Source organism: Amia ocellicauda, chromosome 20, assembly GCF_036373705.1.
Source record: "Amia ocellicauda isolate fAmiCal2 chromosome 20, fAmiCal2.hap1, whole genome shotgun sequence".
Classification (NCBI taxonomy): Eukaryota; Metazoa; Chordata; class Actinopteri; order Amiiformes; family Amiidae; genus Amia; species Amia ocellicauda.
This window is the reverse complement of record NC_089869.1, coordinates 18,755,447-18,776,925: the sequence shown is the minus strand read 5'-3', so window position 1 is coordinate 18,776,925 and position 21,479 is coordinate 18,755,447. Positions and strand designations below refer to the sequence as shown.

The 21,479-nt window shown below is 38.9% G+C and overlaps 2 protein-coding genes across 3 annotated transcripts; one reads left to right on the top strand and one right to left on the bottom strand.

Annotated features, from left to right (window-relative positions):
• Positions 1–615: 615 nt before the first annotated feature.
• Positions 616–11,816, bottom strand: fas (Fas cell surface death receptor). Of its 2 annotated transcripts, none has more exons than XM_066693372.1 (10): positions 11,429–11,816; positions 9,948–10,081; positions 9,189–9,303; positions 8,474–8,605; positions 7,742–7,844; positions 7,186–7,268; positions 6,300–6,386; positions 6,153–6,190; positions 5,865–5,895; positions 616–1,842 (listed from the first exon to the last, which is right to left on the bottom strand). In XM_066693372.1, exons 2-10 carry the CDS (start codon positions 9,969–9,971, stop codon positions 1,547–1,549), a joined length of 909 nt encoding a protein of 302 aa, XP_066549469.1. In that variant the 5' UTR covers positions 9,972–10,081; positions 11,429–11,816; the 3' UTR covers positions 616–1,546. The 2 variants fall into 2 exon arrangements, with proteins under 2 accessions (XP_066549469.1, XP_066549468.1); XM_066693371.1 differs by having other exon boundaries at positions 6,147–6,190; positions 11,429–11,812.
• A 3,319-nt stretch (positions 11,817–15,135) lies between these two features.
• Positions 15,136–21,472, top strand: acta2 (actin alpha 2, smooth muscle). The gene is made up of 9 exons (XM_066693678.1): positions 15,136–15,295; positions 17,083–17,253; positions 17,529–17,657; positions 18,169–18,279; positions 18,654–18,738; positions 18,837–18,998; positions 19,149–19,340; positions 19,523–19,704; positions 20,416–21,472. Exons 2-9 carry the CDS (start codon positions 17,125–17,127, stop codon positions 20,557–20,559), a joined length of 1,134 nt encoding a protein of 377 aa, XP_066549775.1. The 5' UTR covers positions 15,136–15,295; positions 17,083–17,124; the 3' UTR covers positions 20,560–21,472.
• The last annotated feature ends 7 nt before the right edge of the window (positions 21,473–21,479 follow it).

Below are 21,479 nucleotides of genomic sequence, written 5' to 3'. Positions count from 1 at the left end.
CTGCAAGATGCTATCCTATCAATATGGGCCAACATTTCTAAAGAATGCTTTCAGCACCTTGTTGAATCAATGCCACGTAGAATTAAGGCAGTTCTGAAGGCGAAAGGGGGTCAAACACAGTATTAGTATGGTGTTCCTAATAATCCTTTAGGTGAGTGTATATCTTAATTGTGTATCTTCAATCAAATCAATTTTTAAGTCATCAAGTGTGAAATACCTTAAAACAATGTTTGTATATGTCTGATAAAGAAGCTAGTCTATAGAACACCAGTCTGAATGAATATCAGAAGACACTGTCCCTTCAGCAACTGAGTTTGAGATGCCTGGTAAAGATACACTGGAATTCGATTCCATGAGGAAAACATCGCAGGATTTATTTTAATTTAGAAACTATCCAATCCCAATAAATATAAATTAGTGTTTTTATTATGTAATTTATAGTAAAATGTTTTTTCATTGCTGCTCATAATTTGTGGAAATGTGTGGTAATGGTTTCAGTTTAAGTCATGTAAGCTCAAGGAAAGTGATTGCTTCATACTTAACACAGCAATGACACTATCAGTCTCGTGTGCTAAGAAGAACTGAAAGTGACTTTTCAAATAAAGAACAAAATAGTACTTTTACAGTGGTTATTGTTTATTATTATTGTGAAATAAAGAACAACAATATCAATTCAACACCCAACTCTCTGTGATAGAAGAACCTAATGAAATAGATTCATACTTATCGAAATTCTCAGAAAATTACTTTATTCGCATTTTGTATTTCTATTCGTCAGTTTATTTTTTTGCTGCTTATTTCTCAAAAGTGTTCCAAATAAAAAGCAAATATACAATTTACTTCTCTAAAAGTCAGCCTTGTAACAGTTATCTAAATGTGCAAAAATATCTTGACAATAGCTCCCTCTTGTGTGGATTGTAAGGGTTGTATATCATTTTCTCAATCCAGTTACATTTCTAAAGCAGTATGACTCATTTCACACAATGTGCATATACCACGCATACTGCAAATACAATAACTGTGGTGCAGCACTACAGGGACATATCTATACTGTAATGTATGTAAATGGCCCATCCTTTTACATTATGTTTATTGTGTATTTGTCTGGTAATTATGGTTAGTATGCTGTGAGTTTCAATGTCCTGGAAAGCATCTTCCTGTTATAAGATGGGTTTCTGTGGTAAAGTTACATTAATTTTACATATTTTTGGTCATTGCACATTTTAGAATTAACTACTTAATGTCAATGCATTAACAAATAATACAATGAGATCAATTAAGTATATGAAAGTCTTTCAAACTTTACAGATGTAAACAGGCAATATTGCCAAGATGAAAAGGTCTTAAAGGTTTTAAAAGTCTTAAAACACTGAGTGATATATGAATCTCGAAGGTTAAAGAAGAATCCAGCACTACAATTTCTTCTGCTAAAATATTCCTAAAAACCTTGAGAGAGACAACCACCAAAGTGACTCTAGTGTCATTGCACAATGATAACCAGTAACAAAACATTGTACACTATTAATATGTACAATAAAAAATCACTCTATACACCATTTAAATTTTGCATGTATCTCTCAATTTCTCTCAGAAGTTCATCTGCAGTTGCATTTCTTTTCATTTGCCGTAGATTTTGGATTAGTTTGGGAAAAGCATTGTGTAGACCTTGAATTTGGTACCACTCCCTCAGCAGAATTACACACTGTTCCCGAGTATCTGGGTCGTTTAATATTAGCGTGTCCATTTTGGGTCTAGATATTCCACTCTGAGTCACCAACTGCTTAATGTCTGGCAATCCAACTTTATCAGCAATCATGTACAAGTGTGGATCAAGGTCAATATCTGTTAAAAAAGTAAAAAAAAAAAAGATTTACAATGCAACAGGAAAAACATTTGTAAATGATACTTAAAACAGAAAATTAAATTATAAACACATAAGCCTGGCAATATCTTCTTGCTCTGGATTTAAATCTACCATGGAGTAAAGACACACTACTATATTATAATATACAAATATAACATACAAATAATAAGTTCCTATTGCTATATGTATCTAGATCTAATGTTTTTAACCTACATTGAGACTTCTTTTACATAAAAACTTACACCGATCAGCCATAACATTATAACCACCTGCTTAATATTGTGTAGGTCCCCCTTTTGCCACCAAAACAGCCCTGACCCATCGAGGCATGGACTCCACTAGACCTCTGAAGGTGTGCTGTGGTATCTGGCACCAAGACATTAGCAGCACATCCTTTAAGTCCTGTAAGTTGCGAGGTGGGGCCTCCATGGATCGGACTTGTTTGTCCAGCACATCCCACAGATGCTCGAATGGATTGAGATCTGGGGAATTTGGAGGCCAAGTCAACACCTTGAACTCGTGATTCATCAGACCAGACCACCTTCTTCCATTGCTCCGTGGTCCAGTTCTGATGCTCACGTGCCCATTGTAGGCACTTTCGGCAGTGGACAGGGGTCAGCATGGGCACCCTGACTGGTCTGCAGCTGCTGTGTGGGGAGCGAAGGCTGGCCCGTGTGGTCCGATCCAACAGACGAATTACTGTAGCTCAAATTGCTGAAAAAGTTAATGCTGGTTCTGATAGAAAGGTGTCAGAACACACAGTGCATCGCAGTTTGTTGCGTATGGGGCTGCGTACCCGCAGACCAGTCAGACCAGAACCAATCGAGCATCTGTGGGATGTGCTGGACAAACAAGTCCGATCCATGGAGGCCCCACCTCACAGCTTACAGGACTTAAAGGATCTGCTGCTGACGTCTTGGTGCCAGGTACCACAGCACACCTTCAGAGGTCTAGTGGAGTCCATGCCTCGACGGGTCAGGGCTGTTTTGGCGGCAAAAGGGGGACCTACACAATATTAGGCAGGTGGTCATAATGTTATGGCTGATCGGTGTATTGTCACTGTTGTATCCCACATATCCTGCAATTTACAAGCTCAACACCAGAGGTCATCATCATCACTTGAAATCTAAACCCTGCAATTCCCCAGCAATCAGCCACTTAACATTCCTCGGCACCATGTGCACTTGTTCTATCATCCTCAAACTCCCATTGGACCAGCACTCTCCTTCACTGCCCTCTGCTTCACATATAACCCCCTCTGTGACTTCCATTCTCTGGTAAGTCTAGTCTTTGTTCCTGTTGCATTTGTAAGTATTCCCTCTGTTATTGATTGCCTGTTTACGACCGCCACGTGTACCTCGACCACTGATTCCCAGGTTCTCCCTACCAGCCTGTTCGCAGGATCTTTGACCCCCTGCTTGCCTTATCGAACAATACTTCTAGATTTCCCCGGACATTACCGTTTGCCGGCATTGACCACAGCCTGTTCCTGACCACCTCTCACTCCACACCTGGGTTCCCCACCACGGCGGTCCTTTGTTACAACTATAGGCACTGGATTAAAAAATACTTCTCCCTTGAAAAGGTGTTGCTGACCCATGCAGAGCTTTTTGGTTTACTGTTTGAGGATCACTTTACTAATGCCTTCACTAGATTTCGCCACTAACAAAAAGTTTTCAGTTATATTTTATGCTATAAAAGAGGTTTCTGTGTAGAGAATTGCAACGAATGAGCAAAACGCATCTATCGCAGCTTAGAATAAAGAACCTGTATATTATGGAAGTGTTGGGCTAATTGTTATCCCTATGAACTGGAGGTTTGGATGTAAAACAAATCATGATCAAATTTGGCAATGGTGAGATTAATTATGGACACAGAAGGTATAAATGGTGTTACAGGGACATTTAGTTTGATAATGGGGTAATTCAGTGATATTAAGTTCACCGGGATATGTGTAGACTGTGCAGTGAGGGGAAAAAAGTATTTGATCCCCTGCTGATTTTGTACGTTTGCCCACTGACAAAGAAATGATCAGTCTATAATTTTAATGGTAGGTGTATTTTAACAGTGAGAGACAGAATAACAAAAAAATCCAGAAAAACGCATTTCAAAAAAGTTTATATATATATATATATATATATATATATATATATATATATATATATTTGCATGTTAATGAGGGAAATAGGGGATCAAATACTTATCAATCAGCAAGATTTCTGGCTCCCAGGTGTCTTTTATACAGGTAACGAGCTGAGATTAGGAGCACTCTCTTAGAGGGCGTGCTCCTAATCTCAGCTAGTTACCTGTATAAAAGACACCTGTCCACAGAAGCAATCAATCAATCGGATTCCAAACTCTCCACCATGGCCGAGACCAAAGAGCTGTCCAAGGATGTCAGGGACAAGATTGTAGACCTACACAAGGCTGGAATGGGCTACAAGACCATCGCCAAGCAGCTTGGTGAGAAGGTGGCAACAGTTGGTGCGATTATTCGCAAATGGAAGAAACACAAATTAACTGTCAGTCTCCCTCGGTCTGGGGCTCCATGCAAGATCTCACCTCGTGGAGTTTCAATGATCATGAGAACGGTGAGGAATCAGCCCAGAACTACACGGGAGAATCTTGTTAATGATCTCAAGGCAGCTGGGACCATAGTCACCAAGAAAACAATTGGTAACACACTACGCCGTGAAGGACTGAAATCCTGCAGTGCCCGCAAGGTCCCCCTGCTCAAGAAAGCACATGTACAGGCCCGTCTGAAGTTTGCCAACATCTGAATGATTTAGAGGAGAACTGGGTGAAAGTGTTGTGGTCAGATGAGACCAAAATCGAGCTCTTTGGCATCAACTCAACTCGCCGTGTTTGGAGGAGGAGGAATGACCCCAAGAACACCATCCCCACCGTCAAACATGGAGGTGGAAACATTATGCTTTGGGGGTGTTTTTCTGCTAAGGGGACAGGACAACTGCACCGCATCAAAGGGACGATGGACGGGGCCATGTACCGTCAAATCTTGGGTGAGAACCTCCTTCCCTCAGCCAGGGCATTGAAAATGGGTCGTGGATGGGTATTCCAGCATGACAATGACCCAAAACACACAGCCAAGGCAACAAAGGAGTGGCTCAAGAAGAAGCACATGAAGGTCCTGGAGTGGCCTAGCCAGTCTCCAGACCTTAATCCCATAGAAAATCTGTGGAGGGAGCTGAAGGTTCGAGTTGCCAAACGTCAGCCTCGAAACCTTCATGACTTGGAGAGGATCTGCAAAGAGGAGTGGGACAAAATCCCTCCTGAGATGTGTGCAAACCTGGTGGCCAACTACAAGAAACGTCTGACCTCTGCGATTGCCAACAAGGGTTTTGCCACCAAGTACTAAGTCGAAGGCGTCAAATACTTGTTTCCCTCATTATCATGCAAATCAATTTATAACTTTTTTGAAATGTGTTTTTCTGGATTTTTTTGTTGTTATTCTGTCTCTCACTGTTAAAATACACCTACCATTAAAATTATAGACTGATCATTTCTTTGTCAGTGGGCAAACGTACAAAATCAGCAGGGGATCAAATACTTTTTTCCCCCACTGTACCTAGCTTTAGATTCTGATGTTGGCTAGTGTTGAGGTTAAAAAAAGGGTGCAATGCAATCTGATGTATTCCCAGTATCACAAAGATGGACAGTAATTAAGACTGAAATAATATTTATTTCAACAGTATCTTTAAGTCTGTCTGCTTCTTAACAAAGTGATAAAATAAAATGTTTGCATTAGCAAGAAGGATTTCTAATTCCTTTAATGTTACTTCCAAACTGAAAATCTAATGTTCTCATGTTCACAAATTCAAATTTAATCTACCTTTTAATTTTAAGCATGCCATATAAACATATTTTATCATTAGTATTTTGTAGTCTGTATCCACCCCTACATTATGCCTAAACCTAACACTTTCTGCCCTTAGGAGTTTCATAGCAAAATTATTTTAAAAAGAAGAATAAACATACTTACCTGTCGGTGGATCCACTAAGATTGGTTGCAGCTAAAAGGAAAATAGCAAACATGGAAGATGGTTATATTTCTTGATTGCAGACAATATTACTGCTTGTAACATGGAAGCTAGCTAGTGGATAACTTAATGTGAATCAGCATAGCCGCTACACTTACCAGATTAAATCATATAATTTTATGTTTTTCAGAAAAGGCACTCCTTAAATAATGATACAGATAAACCCACATAGAGACATTGGCAATAAGACAATGTTCAGATAAAGAACTGAAGATCATCAATACCTCTACCTCTGCCTCTGCTCCGCTGGGACCAGTTCCTGTTTGAGCTGTGAATGAAAGAAAGATTTCTGCCATTCGAATAATTTCATTTTTGTTCACAATATATAGATAAATGTGTAAAATCACACCAGTTGATGAACTATGCTATATACTTACATTTGTTGTGGTACCATCGATAAATACATATCCCCAGCCCTACCAGTAGTACAGCCAGTATGATTAAAGCAATCCACCAAAATCTATCTGAAATAGACAAAGATGATAACAAAATAATGTGAAATGTTATTAACTATTACTTCCCTCCTGAATTGCAGCAACCATGAGAAACATTTGAATAGGATAATCAGTTGTGGATGAGTATCAAGTATCAATTGTTGGGTCAAGGAAAACATTTGAGAGGAAGGAGTGTGCACAAGGAGTGTCCATATTTATCACCTGAGCTCTAACATTTATCAGCAGTAAAGTGTCACTTCACACTGTGGAAGATTAGACACACATTTTATTTAATTTCCAAGTTAGTTCAATTCTCAGCTTGCTATTCAAGCAAGTTGTATATTCCTGCACCCAGTTTTCTATACATTTTGCTGTAATGCATAAATGCATTCATTATGTAGTACTACATTCTGCAAGTTTGTTATGTTGAATGAAACTTGGGTATTAACTAAATAAAAAGCATTATTTTATATAATGTTCATAATAATAATAGCGTTCTATATAAACTTAGGACTAGACCAAAGCAAAACACTTGACCTACCCTATTGCAGTATAATTTATTGTTAGAATCCACTTTATACTATTTATACATCAAATTGTGATGGGGTCAAAGTTTTGATTTGATTTGGTCTAATTATCTAATTGGCATAATTATAGAGACAACCATGTAGGCCAGAGCTGAAGTGATGTTTAGCCAACTAGCCAACTAATGTCAGTGGTGATGTGGTTTGATACATATTGCGTTAAGTCTTTTAAAACTAGTCCAACATGAAATACAAATGGGGAAACCAAAATATAAGTGCATTTTAAAAGCAGAGAGTAGCTTAACTATTTTTACTGCTGACTTCACTGGTCTTGCAAACACTATTATTTGTTCTTGTACACGCTACTTCAATGCCAAATTCGTCACATCTACAAAAGAAAAAAGAGAACAATATATTATATCCCCCAGGTACTGTTTTGATGCTTAATTTCTCATGCTTCACAGCTGCACTCAACTCAATACCAATTAAGGTAATTGGACATGACCATATGGACATAACAGGAAGTAAATAACTTTTTTGGTATTGCATCTGATTATTATTCTTATTAGAAATCTCTTCCCTGTGTTTGAATGAACAAATTAAACTGTTTTAACCAATTTATTACAAGAAGCACATTGAAGGCAAAGAAAACAACCAGGTGTAACCGATTTGTTGTGGACAGTAATACGTATTATACCCCTTTCATCCAAAAATACATCATTTAAAAATTCATTGAAGGTCAAGTAACAGTTCTGTAAGCAGGTTGTTGATCTTGTAATTTCTATACATATTACACCTGCATTTAAATATTAGACTGGTAGGAGCTGTAGTGAAAAATACAATGTAATTATATATACTTACGTATCACAGAGATTGCATATTGTGCATTCAGCACTTGCACAATATTCACCAACCTTACATTTGCACTTGGTGTTATTGGTAAGACTGCATTGTGACTCAATTTCTGTAAGAAAGTAACATTGCAAACCTTTTGTTACAATACAACGGTGAGCATATGCACTTTTTAATATTTTAACTCTTCAAAGTGCCAGGAGAAAGACTAAACCTATATATAATCATTTTGTGATTCAAACATAGAATGAATAACGTTTCTATAACAGGAGAAACACCGGTTAAAAAGCACTTCCGTTGGGATGCACATCCAAGAGATTTAACAATGGATATATGAAACCTGTTTATGCTATGAGAAAGTCAATTTTCTGTCTGTACTTTACTAGGCCCTGAAAGCCAGGAAATCCTAGCTGTAATCCCATAAGAAAATGCGATTCAACTGTATGTCTCTCTTTAACATTTTCATTATACAAGAGATTCAACTGTAGATCCTAGATATATCCAAATAAATACAGACTGATGTTCTTTCACCAATACTTTTGCATGATATTGATACTCCATTGTTCTTGACAGTATCTAGTAAATGTTCACCTGTGGGATATCATGCAGTTGGCACTCAGCATGAACATAAGATTTTAAGGGGAGTCAAGGCCTGCGATTACAAAAAACAAGAAGGTAGGAGGAGAGGACTATGTGATGTCACGTAGGGGCAGTGCAAGGTCGGTGTAAAAACATACATACCCCCCGAATCGCACATTCTGCACTGCTGACATTCTAATTCATGGTTGAAATGGTCCATGTATGTCCCAGGGCCACAGTCACTGCACACTACTTTCTGCGGTGCTTCAGAACACAATTCTTTAACATATGTGCCTGAAAATGTAATCAAACGTACCATGAAATAAAATCATTCAGATCAAAGGAGTAGATTATATCTCCTGCATTGTCTATTTGCTTCCTATCAGATCATGCATGTTGCGGTTTGCTACAATAGTTTGTGAAATAAAAGTACTGGGAAGGGAAGTGTACTGTTGTGTGTGTGTGTGTGTGTGTGTGTGTGTGTGTGTGTGTGTTACAAAACCTGTAGCAATAAATATATATGTAACAGCATAGGAAATACACAAGAAAAAAAAAAATGACAGGAAAACAACAGATACAATCTAGGCTATTTCTTTATGTTACAGAAGACTAGCTGAATTGTCAAGACAGATCACTGCTGTAAAACTCTCTTACTATTTAAAGCACACGAAAATGTGTACTTTTATGACTAATACAAATTCTTGGGTGCATCTGGGTAAATCCCTACAAAATTCCCCTATTTTTTTTTGTATTGACTGATTGTTGCACACAGCAGGTATCTGAATGATAAAACATCAGCAAGCACAACGATTCAGACTATATAATATAGTCATCTTTCAAACGTGACAACAACAATAATACTAATAATAACGCGTACCAGGTTTGCAGTCATCAGTGGCATGCTGACACCAAGTGGCTCTTTTTAATCGGTTCACATCTGTAATGTTGACCCTACCGCCAGCGCAGAGTACAGACCACTGACATATTACAAGCTGAAAAAGAGTTAGTTGTGTTATATGGTTGGAACAATCAATGGATATGTTTAACGTGAAATACATCTTTAAACAAAATCAAATGTAAATGTGTAAAGCATAAACTACGTTTGTGTTGGGAGTATACTCGTCTGTTCATTGAATATCATTTGGTTTTAAGAGCAATAATACTTGATGTAATGAATTTAACCAACACCTTTAACGTTCATGAGAACGAAAGTGAAAGTATTATTAGCGTTTATTTCAATGTAATTCCCAATTTCAATGTAATGAGGTTATTATCATCAGTACAGTATCACGTCGAGGGGGAGTTTGGATACATGTGTCCTGTAATCCACCCCCCCCCCCCTAAATTACCTGCAAACGACATGAAAGCACCCACACGACTGAACTGAATCTTTACAACCACTTTCAGAAAAACAACAACGACACAAATGTGGCTAAAGACTGAAGAAAAAGAAAGCAGTGGATACATTTACAGTGAACTATCATGGGTGAATAAAATCAACAGGTTTGCCAGTCGTGCAGCCTGTCGGTGTCGGTGGTTGACGTCCGGACACAAGCCAGGCAACAGACACGCACTTTGTAACATTAATGTCCAACACGGAGTAACAAAATAACACATTTCCGTGAAATTCACTCACCGACACCAGTGAAATAACGTGCATTGTGGTTATCGGTCGCTGTGTCGACCGCGCATACTGACGGTCCAGCTCGCTCTTCCTTGTCGCAGGAGTTTGAAAGGGGTGTGTTTAATGTCGCAATGGATGGAAATGCCCTGTTGGTGGGTGGGGTGAGAAGACATTATAATGCATCTTAAAATACAACTAGGAAATGTAGACATTTGGAGGAATTGAGTGGCCGACAGATATCCACTGCTTCTTCCTATTGAAGTGTATTACTGCTTTTGGTGGGCAAGTTCACTCAGGACATGCCAAGGCTAGTTCTAGTGGGCAAAGAGGTTTACAAGCCACAAATGTAATACAATCATTGTAATACATTATCCCCAACTATTAAACCCATCTAATAATTGTCTGTTGTAATTTGGTACATTTTGAAAGTAAATCCCATTTGTCATAATAAACTAATAGGCCTAGACTTCATCACTGGGTTTTTTCTAGAATTTGACTCTGATGAAGATGACTGCTTTCTTTATATCCAAAAGTGGATTAAATGTATTATTATTTTTACCTTATTCTCTCCTAATATGCCCTGACATTTTTCAAAACATGCATTGGATTATATTTAAAAACGTTCAAGAGGAGGCAGAGGAGTGTAACCTGGATCATTTGTGATTAGATGCATTTCTTGACAAATTCTTACTATGAAGTATGTCATAATTCAAGTCACAGTGAAAGCTCTTTGCCATCAATTACGTTTTCCAGGGAACACTGTGGAAGTGGCTCCCATCATCTCCCGGTGTGTACACATCGATACACACCAGCAAAGTACCCAGTCAGACACACATGTAAAAATAAAAATTGAGATATCAAATAAAGTGAAACTGAAAAATACTACATACCGATATTTGTGAAGAACATTATTATGTTCTCCATAGGACTGTATGGTGAAATTAAAACATTTAGGCCTAAACAATCAGAACTGTAATACATTCCAGACCTAAGACTTGTTTTAAGCAACAGTCTGTTGTTTTCTGCAATTCAATGAGCCCGAGGCAGGAAGAGTTGTAACTGAGCTGAGCTGCCTTCCCATTTTGGGTCAAAGCACATGCCTGATGTTTGGACAGATTCACACCCACAGTATTTAACCCTCAAGGTTCTTTGCTGGTGTCTCTAATCAAAGTAGATTGCTGTGTCCACTGATACATAATGTAATAAAACCTAAAAAGGTATACAGAATACATTTTTCTGAGCCTTGATATAAGTAGCAACATCTCCACATGCTTATTTTTAATCTTACCTTCAGTCTTAATCTTAATCGTATCTAATTAATTGACTTACATATTATTTCAGTCTAGTAAGTGCTAATGAAATCAATAACTTCCAAGACAAGTGACACATTTCTCAATATTGTAACCCTTTATTGATTAACATCCTTTCAGAAACCAATTAAAAACTGCTCACAATGCATGCTTAAAGTAGGAATATTAGAGTTACATACTTACATTTTCATTGGCATAGAGGTTTACAGTAAAAAAAACTTTAATTCCCATTGGTTTTATGTTCTTTTTGCTTGAGTGTACTCATCTAGATATTTTCCTAACCACTAAAGCAATGTGCCAAGATTTCCCCCACACATACAGGGAATTTAATACAGTCTGAATAGTAATTTTTAGGTGGCAACTATAAGCAGTTACATGTATGGAAGGATGTGAGATTGTATCACTTGTACAAAAAGTTAGTTTAAAACAAGTGCAATCATAAAGCATAGAAACGTGGGAAAAGCATAACTCAACATGGTTAAAAACAGCTGTGCAATAAATCATTTTAAATGTAAGTTAGTGAGGTTAAGTAAGCCAAATGTGTTGTAAAGCTGTGGAAAATAAAACAGGGTAGCAAAAATTACAAGGCTAACTTTGCTTAGAGGAAATCTAACAAGCTTTCCAAGCTGCTTTTCAAGACCACACCTTCTGTAGGCTAATTTCTTCCCTTAAATGCCTTCAAAAAAAGCAGCCTGCCAAGTCTCTCTTTATTTACTGAATAGTTCCTTTTTTGGTGTTGCATAAAAGTCTGTGCATGTTATGCTAGCTGTGTAAAAAAGAAAAAACACACACACACACAACTGAGTTATTTACAGTGAGCCAAGTCATTTTGCTGCCTTACTGATACACATGGGCACAGGGAAGTAAACAGCTTTAGTTTTTCTTATCTTAAAAAGCATACCAGGAAACACAAAGACATGAAGAATCAAATACATCTATTTGAATAGGTATATATAAACCTATTCAACATTGTCTAGCACCTTACCTCATTGAGAGCCTTTTGTTAAATGGTTAGAGGAGGGGTTAACAAACTATTTTTTTAATTGTTGATTTATTCTATAAAACCAAAATGTAGCCGCATTAAAGAAAAGGAAAAGGAAACTATGATATGTTCTGCTTAAGAGACTAATGGGACAAAAAGATCGGATTTTAAAAGCACCTTGTTTGATGGTAATTGCATTGACACTGTTTTTTTCTGATGCAGACTTCCGAGTAATTTAAGAAAGTTCAAAGTTGCAGCTCTCTGTGGAGTGACACACATTATAAATTGTTGTGCAATGTTAGCTAATAATAAAGTCTCTGCTATAAGGGAATTGGACATAATCCAGTTCAGCAGCTTGTAGGTAAAATAACTGTTCCCTTTGGTTTGTGATCAATACAGATCCTAATTCATATTTTGTGTGTGTGTAAGTGTTGTAAATCAAGATTCATATTTAGAAATGCATTATAGAAGACCACATTTATTTCAGGAAACAAGTCACAGTGAAATGTGTGTAATTCTGTGAAATTATAATGTAAAAAACACAGTGAGGCCGGCAGCATATTACAGCAGAACATGAGCATGTTTTTGCTACTGTATTGTTTTGAATCTGAATCAGTTCGGGAAGTCCAAATATGACTTTGTACGAAGTGCCGACAGTTAATACATGGGAGTTTCTCAAGTCAAACAAGGACTGAGTTCTTAATTTTACTTTTATAAACAATCTCCATTCCATGCATACTTTTGCTCGGCCATCGTGGAATCTCAATCCAACCAGGAAAAAAATGTCACTCTTAGTTCAGGCTTCAAAAACGATAAGAAAAAGTAAGGGTTGCGGGGGGTGGTGGGGGAGGGGGAGAAACCTTTTAAACACTAGTCTTAATAATCAACATTATAAACACTATAACTTGTCTATAACACATCTATTGAAATTGTAATTACATATTGCCAAGACCCTGTGAAAAATATGATTTAATACAAACTTTTCAGACAAATTCTCCATTACCTAGGCCAGACAATAAAGTAATGCACAAGTCAGTAGGGAAAACAACTGATTACTAAGGTATCGGCTGCTTTGCATGACCCTTCAGATGTGTTCACAGGAAAACCAGTAGTGACCAGTGTTGTTTAAAAGCAGTTCTGTTTACTCAGCCACCCTTCCCAACTTTGCCTAAATTAGGCTTCTGTGTTTAGAGAGAAAAAAAATCAGTTTAGCACAGGAGATGTGTTGCTATATGTGGGATATGTGGCATCTACACACATATTTAGGCTCCTTAAGTACCACCTTATTCTTGTGAGCTCTTAACTATTGCAGTTAGCACATTAAAATCTCAAATGCATACATTAATTAATGCATTATGACCTTTGTATTACTGTCTCACAAAATGTCATAAAGGTTATTATACCAAATCTGTATCATACTGTTTCTTTCTCATATAGGATTTTTTTAAATTCTATGAATGTGTTTCTCCCTCTAAAATAATGTGCTTGATCTTTTAACACACCATGGAAGAGAAGTATCTGTCCCGCTTTTTTTTTTTGCTTTGCTTTTATTACAAGCAAAGATACATCATCGTGAAAAACTGAATCCTAAATATTGACCTAATGGAAAGGGAGATGATGTCATCTGTTTAAACGCTGGAGCACTATAGATGGAAAACTTTATGTGAGGTAAATCAGATCAGACCATTCCAATGTCTCAATCATGCATGATCCAAACAACCTTATTCTTTGTCATTTTAGTTTGCCTGTTGTTAATCTTTTCAACTTATTTACTTGTTTCCTGAGTAAGTATATCCAGCTTTTAATGTTTTCTTCTTACTGTAGCAACTGCTTTTATTGTTCATCAGTTCATTGAGTGTGCAGGGTGTCTTTTTTTTACATCTCATGACCAAAATTGAAAGTGGCATTCTATATGGTGCTTTCAACAGGAAATGTGGCAGCCTTTTCATGTATCATTTTGCGAACACCCATATACGTTAAATTTGCATTTAACTGAAATTGCTCCTAAAATAGACTTTTTAAACAAATCAATTTGCAGTAACATGTGGAAGGCCGGTCTCTGTCTCCACGAAAACTGTCAGTCTTTGACGTAAATTATATTCTCATATGCTACTGTAAGAAACAGTTGCAAATCCTTAGGTGAAAACAGACCCACCACAAATCCACAAGTAACATGCAATAGCGGCAGAAGTCATGTGTTCTTTGTATTTCCGGCTGTAGAAGATATTCACTTTGATGAACAAAACGAGCACAGAGATTTAGTAAAAAAAAACATGGAACATTTGAAATCGACAATTAACATGGGAAGAAGTATTGTGTAAGTAGGACAGTCAGCATCAAACATACTGATAATAAAATAAAAAATCCACCATCTGTAACCGTTTCCATCAAAGGAAGAGGATGTACATTTTCAGCTACAAATGCAAATCCAGTTGCTGCAAAACTCCTGCGTTTACAGATCGCCCTCTATGTGTACAGCTGAGCAGGACTTGAGTTTTTAAGCATTTCTTTTGTACTTGTTCTGTCTCAGACCTCGTCTCTCACTCCTCTAACAGTATCATACACCTATGCAGCTCTCACAGAAGTGAAAATATATTCTATTCCCCTGTTGTGTGAACCACTCCCACCTCACAACATGACATTGGCTTGCTTTACACCGACATGCAATACCTTTTCTGATACAATGCTGGCTCAAGGCCTGTTTAGCCTGGAATGCATCTCCCTGGAAAGATGCTATCTGTCAGAGGCATGGAAGTGTATTTTACCAGCTGTCTGCAATAGCCTGTGTGTTTATATTGTAGGATGGTGGCGTCTCCTCCCCTCTCAGAAACGGCACCGTGGAATGCCTGGATGGGTCTTGGGCCTCAGCTAGCCACCCAGACTGGAGTGTTTCTCCTGCGATCCCTATAAGGCTGTGTTGGACTGAGGGACAGAGCTGCTTTCAGCCCTGGCTCCTTGTTTGGGAAGTGGGAGGGGGAATAGTGGGGCAGGGACCTACATAAACTCTCCCCTGGCAGATGGACCTTACACCATCCCCGAGCTGCAAACCCCGGCCAAGCGCTGTCAGGGTAAGTGTCATTCGTGTTAATCCAATCTTCTGCTCAGCAGCAGTAGCAGTCCTGCTGCTGTGCTGTAACCTATGCACTTCCCCAGTCAGCCTGTGAGATCGCCTAATTTTTGGTTTTGTGGGTTAGATCATGCATTGCAGATTACCATTCGCTGTGCTTGAAGCTTTGTGTTGTGTGATTCAAGGTGCTGCTGCTTTAATTCCAGTGACTTGTTCGAATGGTTGACGTGAAATATCGCATGCTCGATGAGTTTCAGTTGTGCCAGAGCATCAGCTTTTGAGTTCCAGTATTATTATTTTGGTACATGTTGCTTATTGTAGGACATATTACTGAGATGATGATTTTAAATTAATTGAATTGTAATTTAATTATAAGCATTAAAGTTTGTGACTTGAAAAGCTTCTTATCAAAGGTCATTGCTGAGGTTGGCAATTGCTCATAAACAATTGCTAATTAAGTGTACCTAATGTGCCAATTAATGTATTTATTGTCAGCAGTGCTGTTGTTTATGTAGGTTCAGTTTACTGTAAAAGGAAACTGATGGCTGTGGATTTAAAGGCTAATTGATTCTTGGCAGCACATTTTTAAATGTCTGGCTCCTTCATAGATGTCTGCTCTGGCTTGGGTCTTCTGGCGTAAAAAGCATTGCGTTTTAAGGTTTATTACTAAATATGGTTCTCTGGGATTCCTGCAGGGGCTACGTAGCAATCCCTTCTCTCCATCTATCTTTTTTTTTGTGTGTGTGTGTTTTTTTTTGTGCCGACTGAGGCAGGCAGGAGCAAGGCAGCGGGAGTGAACAAAACCAAAGACAGGAATTTTTCTAGTTCATGTCCTAATTAGGAAGTTTTTCCCATGTAACAAAGTTCATTCATTAAGGAGTACAGTACAATCCAGAGGATCATCAAAGTTTTCCAGGAAATTATTTTATTTCCTTCTTGTTTGCAGAACCTTTTTCAACTTTTTATTTTTTTTGCCTAGTACTGATTATATATAATTTCAATAAAAATACACTGAATTTGAACTTTTCATCTCTGTAAGATCAGTAGCTTTCCTCACTAGGAATGCAAAACACTATTTTTGGATTATCGCATCACATTAAGATTATTTTTCAGTTATTAGGAATAGAAAAGGAAGTGAAGCATTTTTTGTACAAAGTTTGATATCTTATGTATAAGAGATTTGTTGTGTTGTTATGTAAATGTATTCTTTAAGAGTGAAGAGCAGTTACATGTTTAGCCTGTAGATAACGCCTTTACTCCTTGATGGTTTATGTTCTTTAACAGATCCTAAAGCATCTCTCAGATCACTGGCTTCACCTACATCAGCTTGTCTTAAACCATCTACAAAACTATGAACCCTAGAGGGAATAGTCTTTTGTATGGACCACATATAGACTCTTCTTGTTGTATTTCCTCTTATTTATCTCAGACTTCATTCCTCGAGAAATGTTCTGACCAGATTGATTATTGATTGATTGATTGTTGGCAAGCTTTTAATGTTGAGCCAAAGAGGACACATAAAATGCAGTTTAAGTGACATGACTGGAACAGCTGTTAATGTAAAGCTAATCCCAAGGTTCTGTCAATCACTCTGCATAAAACCATCTGCTACCTGACTAATTATTAAGAAATTAAGTTCAATAAGCACAGACACACACACACACACACACACACACACACACACACAAACTCACACACACACAAAAGCATGAGAAGGTCGCATCAATGCTTAGCAAAGAACAAGCAGAACGCAACGTAGACTTGTAACTCCTGGTTTTGTGCTTTCAGCGATCGTTCCCGTTTGAGTGAAGAAAGCAAAGCAAATTGACAATGTGTGACGATGAGGAGACCACCGCACTGGTGTGTGACAATGGATCAGGTCTGTGTAAGGCAGGCTTCGCCGGGGATGACGCCCCCAGAGCCGTGTTCCCCTCCATCGTGGGCCGTCCCAGACACCAGGTACACAGACAGTAGTGGAGCAGGCGAGATGTGATTTGGGAAATCCCGTCTCAGTTAGGGGCTTCTTAGCTGATCTAGAGAACGTTCTAGAAGGACAGGATGCCCTAGTGTCTCTGTGATATTTTATTCGTAATCAAACTGGCTGAATGTCTTTTTTATAGGTGGTTTATAACTATAGCTTTTATACAGTAGTTAACTTCAGTGACTTCAGAATTATGTTGTAATTATTTTCCTTATGTACAATTGATATAAAACTTGCATTGCTCCTCTTTCAGGGTGTGATGGTGGGAATGGGACAGAAGGACAGTTATGTAGGTGATGAAGCTCAAAGCAAGAGAGGTATCCTGACTCTGAAGTATCCCATTGAACACGGCATCATAACAAACTGGGATGACATGGAAAAAGTGAGCTTAAAAAAAACCTTTACATTACCTTTCAGTTTTCATGTCACCAAATAACCACTATGTTCACAACATCTGTACCTGATTGGTGATTGTATTGTTTTGGAGTCTTTGATGTATCACACTTGTTTATTGGCCCTTTGCGTTCTTGTTAAATGTAGCTCTTCACTTTTGCCAGAAAACAAATATACGGTATTCACAAAACCTCCTACAGATATTTATTTGAATATCTACTTTGCTTAAAGGTGGAGAAAGCTGGGTTGCTTTGTCAAGCTCTTAATCCTCCATAATATCAAATCATCATAGAGATAACTCCTCTTATTTCCTTACATTATTTACTGTGCTTGCATTTTCAAAGTTGTAGCTTTAAATCGATAACATATCGTCAACATGGGTGACACTAGATCATTGAAAAACATTTGCATTTGTGCAACTTAAATACAAACAAAATGGAGAAACCACTGTAAACAACTCTTACGATTACTATGCAACCTTTATTTGTGTTCCTCTTCAGATCTGGCATCACTCCTTTTACAATGAGCTCCGTGTCGCCCCAGAGGAGCACCCCACCCTGTTGACTGAGGCGCCCCTGAACCCCAAAGCCAACCGAGAGAAGATGACTCAGGTGAGATAATGCACTTCTGTCTAAAAACAGCATGGAGCTCACATCTCAGGGTTTAGCCCTAATGCCCCATTTCTGTCCAGACTGGGACGTTCCTTGCTTTCCCAAAATGGCAGAAAGATCTCTCTACTAGAACAATCCTGCCTGTCTGTCAAGATCTCACCTTTCCTATATTTTAAGTTAGAGATTTATGACTAAACCATGAGGTGGACATGTATTACAAGAGTCCTCTTTGAGACACAATCTGTAAACACAGCGTTATTTCCTCTACAGTAAAAACCGAATAGCACAGCAGCTTTAGCTTTGGCTACTGCTCCACATGTACAATTATAACCTCTCCTGGATCATTCCTGAATGAGTGTTCCCTTCTGTTTCAGATCATGTTTGAGACCTTCAATGTGCCAGCCATGTACGTAGCCATCCAGGCTGTGCTGTCCCTTTATGCTTCAGGCCGTACCACAGGTGAGCACATCTTATTTTTGAACAGTAGTCCCACTAATGACATCTCACAACAGTCCCATTCCTGAGCAACTGTGGTGTAACCGGGGGCTCTCTCCTAGGTATCGTCCTTGACTCTGGTGATGGTGTCACCCACAATGTACCCATTTATGAAGGCTATGCGTTGCCTCATGCCATCATGCGTCTGGACCTGGCTGGCCGAGATCTCACCGACTACCTCATGAAGATCCTGACCGAGCGCGGTTACTCTTTTGTGACTACTGGTAAGTACTACTACTGCTACTCCGACCCCTGTGTGGTCGGGTGGAGGCCAATGCCGAGATTCAGTTGAACACCTCTTCCTAAGCATGGCATTCTGGGAGTTATTTGATTCCGGAATAAGAACCTCTGCACTGTTTTGCTTTTCTCCACAGCGGAGCGAGAAATCGTGCGTGACATCAAGGAGAAGCTGTGCTACGTCGCTCTGGACTTTGAAAATGAGATGGCCACCGCCGCCTCCTCCTCCTCTCTGGAGAAGAGCTACGAACTGCCCGACGGTCAGGTCATCACCATCGGCAATGAGAGGTTCCGCTGCCCCGAGACCCTCTTCCAGCCCTCCTTCATCGGTGCGTTTCCCAGTCCTCCCATCATCTCACAGCAGATTAACAGTCACTGTCTGTTGACTACACTGTGGCCTACACCTTGAACCAGCAAGGGCACCGAGAACACAATCATTCTTCCAGGTTTTATGATTTGAAGCCATTTTGTTTTCTCGTTTCCATAATTGCTTATTGTGATTTATGACCAGGTATGGAATCTGCTGGTATTCACGAAACCACCTACAACAGCATCATGAAGTGTGACATCGACATCCGTAAAGATCTGTACGCCAACAATGTCCTCTCTGGTGGCACCACCATGTACCCTGGCATTGCTGACAGGATGCAGAAGGAAATCACTGCCTTGGCCCCAAGTACAATGAAGATCAAGGTTAGGGATACAAATATATTCTATACCTCAGGTACTTTACAGAATACATTAGAAACAGGGTTGTAAATAAGTGGAATTATTTTTATTAACACTGGTCAATAATGACTGGCTTGCATAGTTAATAGTATTTCTTGCCAATTACATCGACCTCACTGTTACTTGAAACAGCTGAAACCATAATCTGTGGACCATATAACACCACAACAGGAATTTGATTCTTTCTTTACTGCTAACAAATTAGCACCTCGGGCGAGTGTGTTTTTATGTTTCTCATGAGTGGTTTTGCCTGTCACCACAGTAATCTTTGCCCTGAGAGATGGCATGGGTACAGCAAGAATGACACGGATGCATGTTAATGGATCACAGGACTCAGGAATGATTGATTTTTGGATTCATTTCTCTCAAGGAGGTTTAAGATTTTCACACATCCAGTGTTGACCTTATTCCAATGCGTAGGAGTCAAAAAAACAAAGCTTCTGAATGTCACTAAACCAGAGATAATGAGATCTGAACCTGTGGCTCACTCAGGCACACTTTAGAACAGTTTTATTTGGCATCTTATATATCTTGTTTTACGGCTGTCCTGAATTTGACTCCATTGACTCTAGAGCTCAGGCTGACAAGCAGGCCTTTTTGATAAGTTGTTCACATACAGATTGAAAGTCTTTATATATCTCACCGCTTACCATACTGTGTCCTGTCTGTGAACAGATAATCGCCCCCCCTGAACGCAAGTACTCCGTTTGGATCGGCGGCTCCATCCTGGCCTCCCTGTCCACCTTCCAGCAGATGTGGATCAGCAAGCAGGAGTACGACGAAGCTGGGCCCTCCATTGTCCACCGCAAATGTTTCTAAACGTCTGACTTGGTTCTTCTTTTCATGGTCTCTTCGTTCTGCCTGTAAACTGTGAATGTACTTTCCGTCTTTCATTCCAACAACTTGTCTTTGCACTGCCTACTACTGAGTGAATGTGGAAATGTTTCTCTCTCGCTCTCTCTCTCCTTCTCTGGATGAATAAAGCCTGAATGTGCTGGCATTAAAAATAGTGCAGGCATTTTTGTGGGAAACAGGAACACTAATCTGGAAAGAATTTGTAAGAAATGCTGGCCTCTTCGCCAACAGCTATAGATGGCTCAACAGCTCCCTCTTGTGAGGAAAAACTGCAATACATCACAGAATTATACAAGTTCTGTGCAGCAGTATTTCATTGTATTTGGCTGTCATTCAAAGCTTTATCACAGTCAGTTTGTATAATAATATAACGTCAGCAAAATTTTATAATATATTTTTAACTTTCTGAAATACTATGATGCAGTTATTTGGAAAGCATTTATTGGGCCTCTGAACCCAAGAACAAGAGGTCATGAAAAGTAAATTGCTTTCCCCAGAAGACCAGCACTAATAAACCAGTACAGACATCAATAACGTAGTCAGCATTTTCCCGTAATTCTAACACTTGGAACTTCCATCACTGACTCTTCTACAGCAGGGGATAGAAAGCTTTTTCTTGCAGATTTTCACAACCTCCTCTTTCAATCTAGCCAGCACTAACACTGTATTGAGCAATGCATTCACGCTCACTTGGGTTGCCAGACACTGTCAGGAGAGTTAAAATCAGAGTAAGGAATAAAGAACTACGCCAGACTGCTAGGAGTCTGTCTCTTCAGAGTCTCGACTGATATTCTGCATCAGATTGTGAATGATCGAAACAGATATCAGAACTATTGTTAGGCTGACTCTGAACATGGGAATAAAATAATCATCTGAACGTGTTT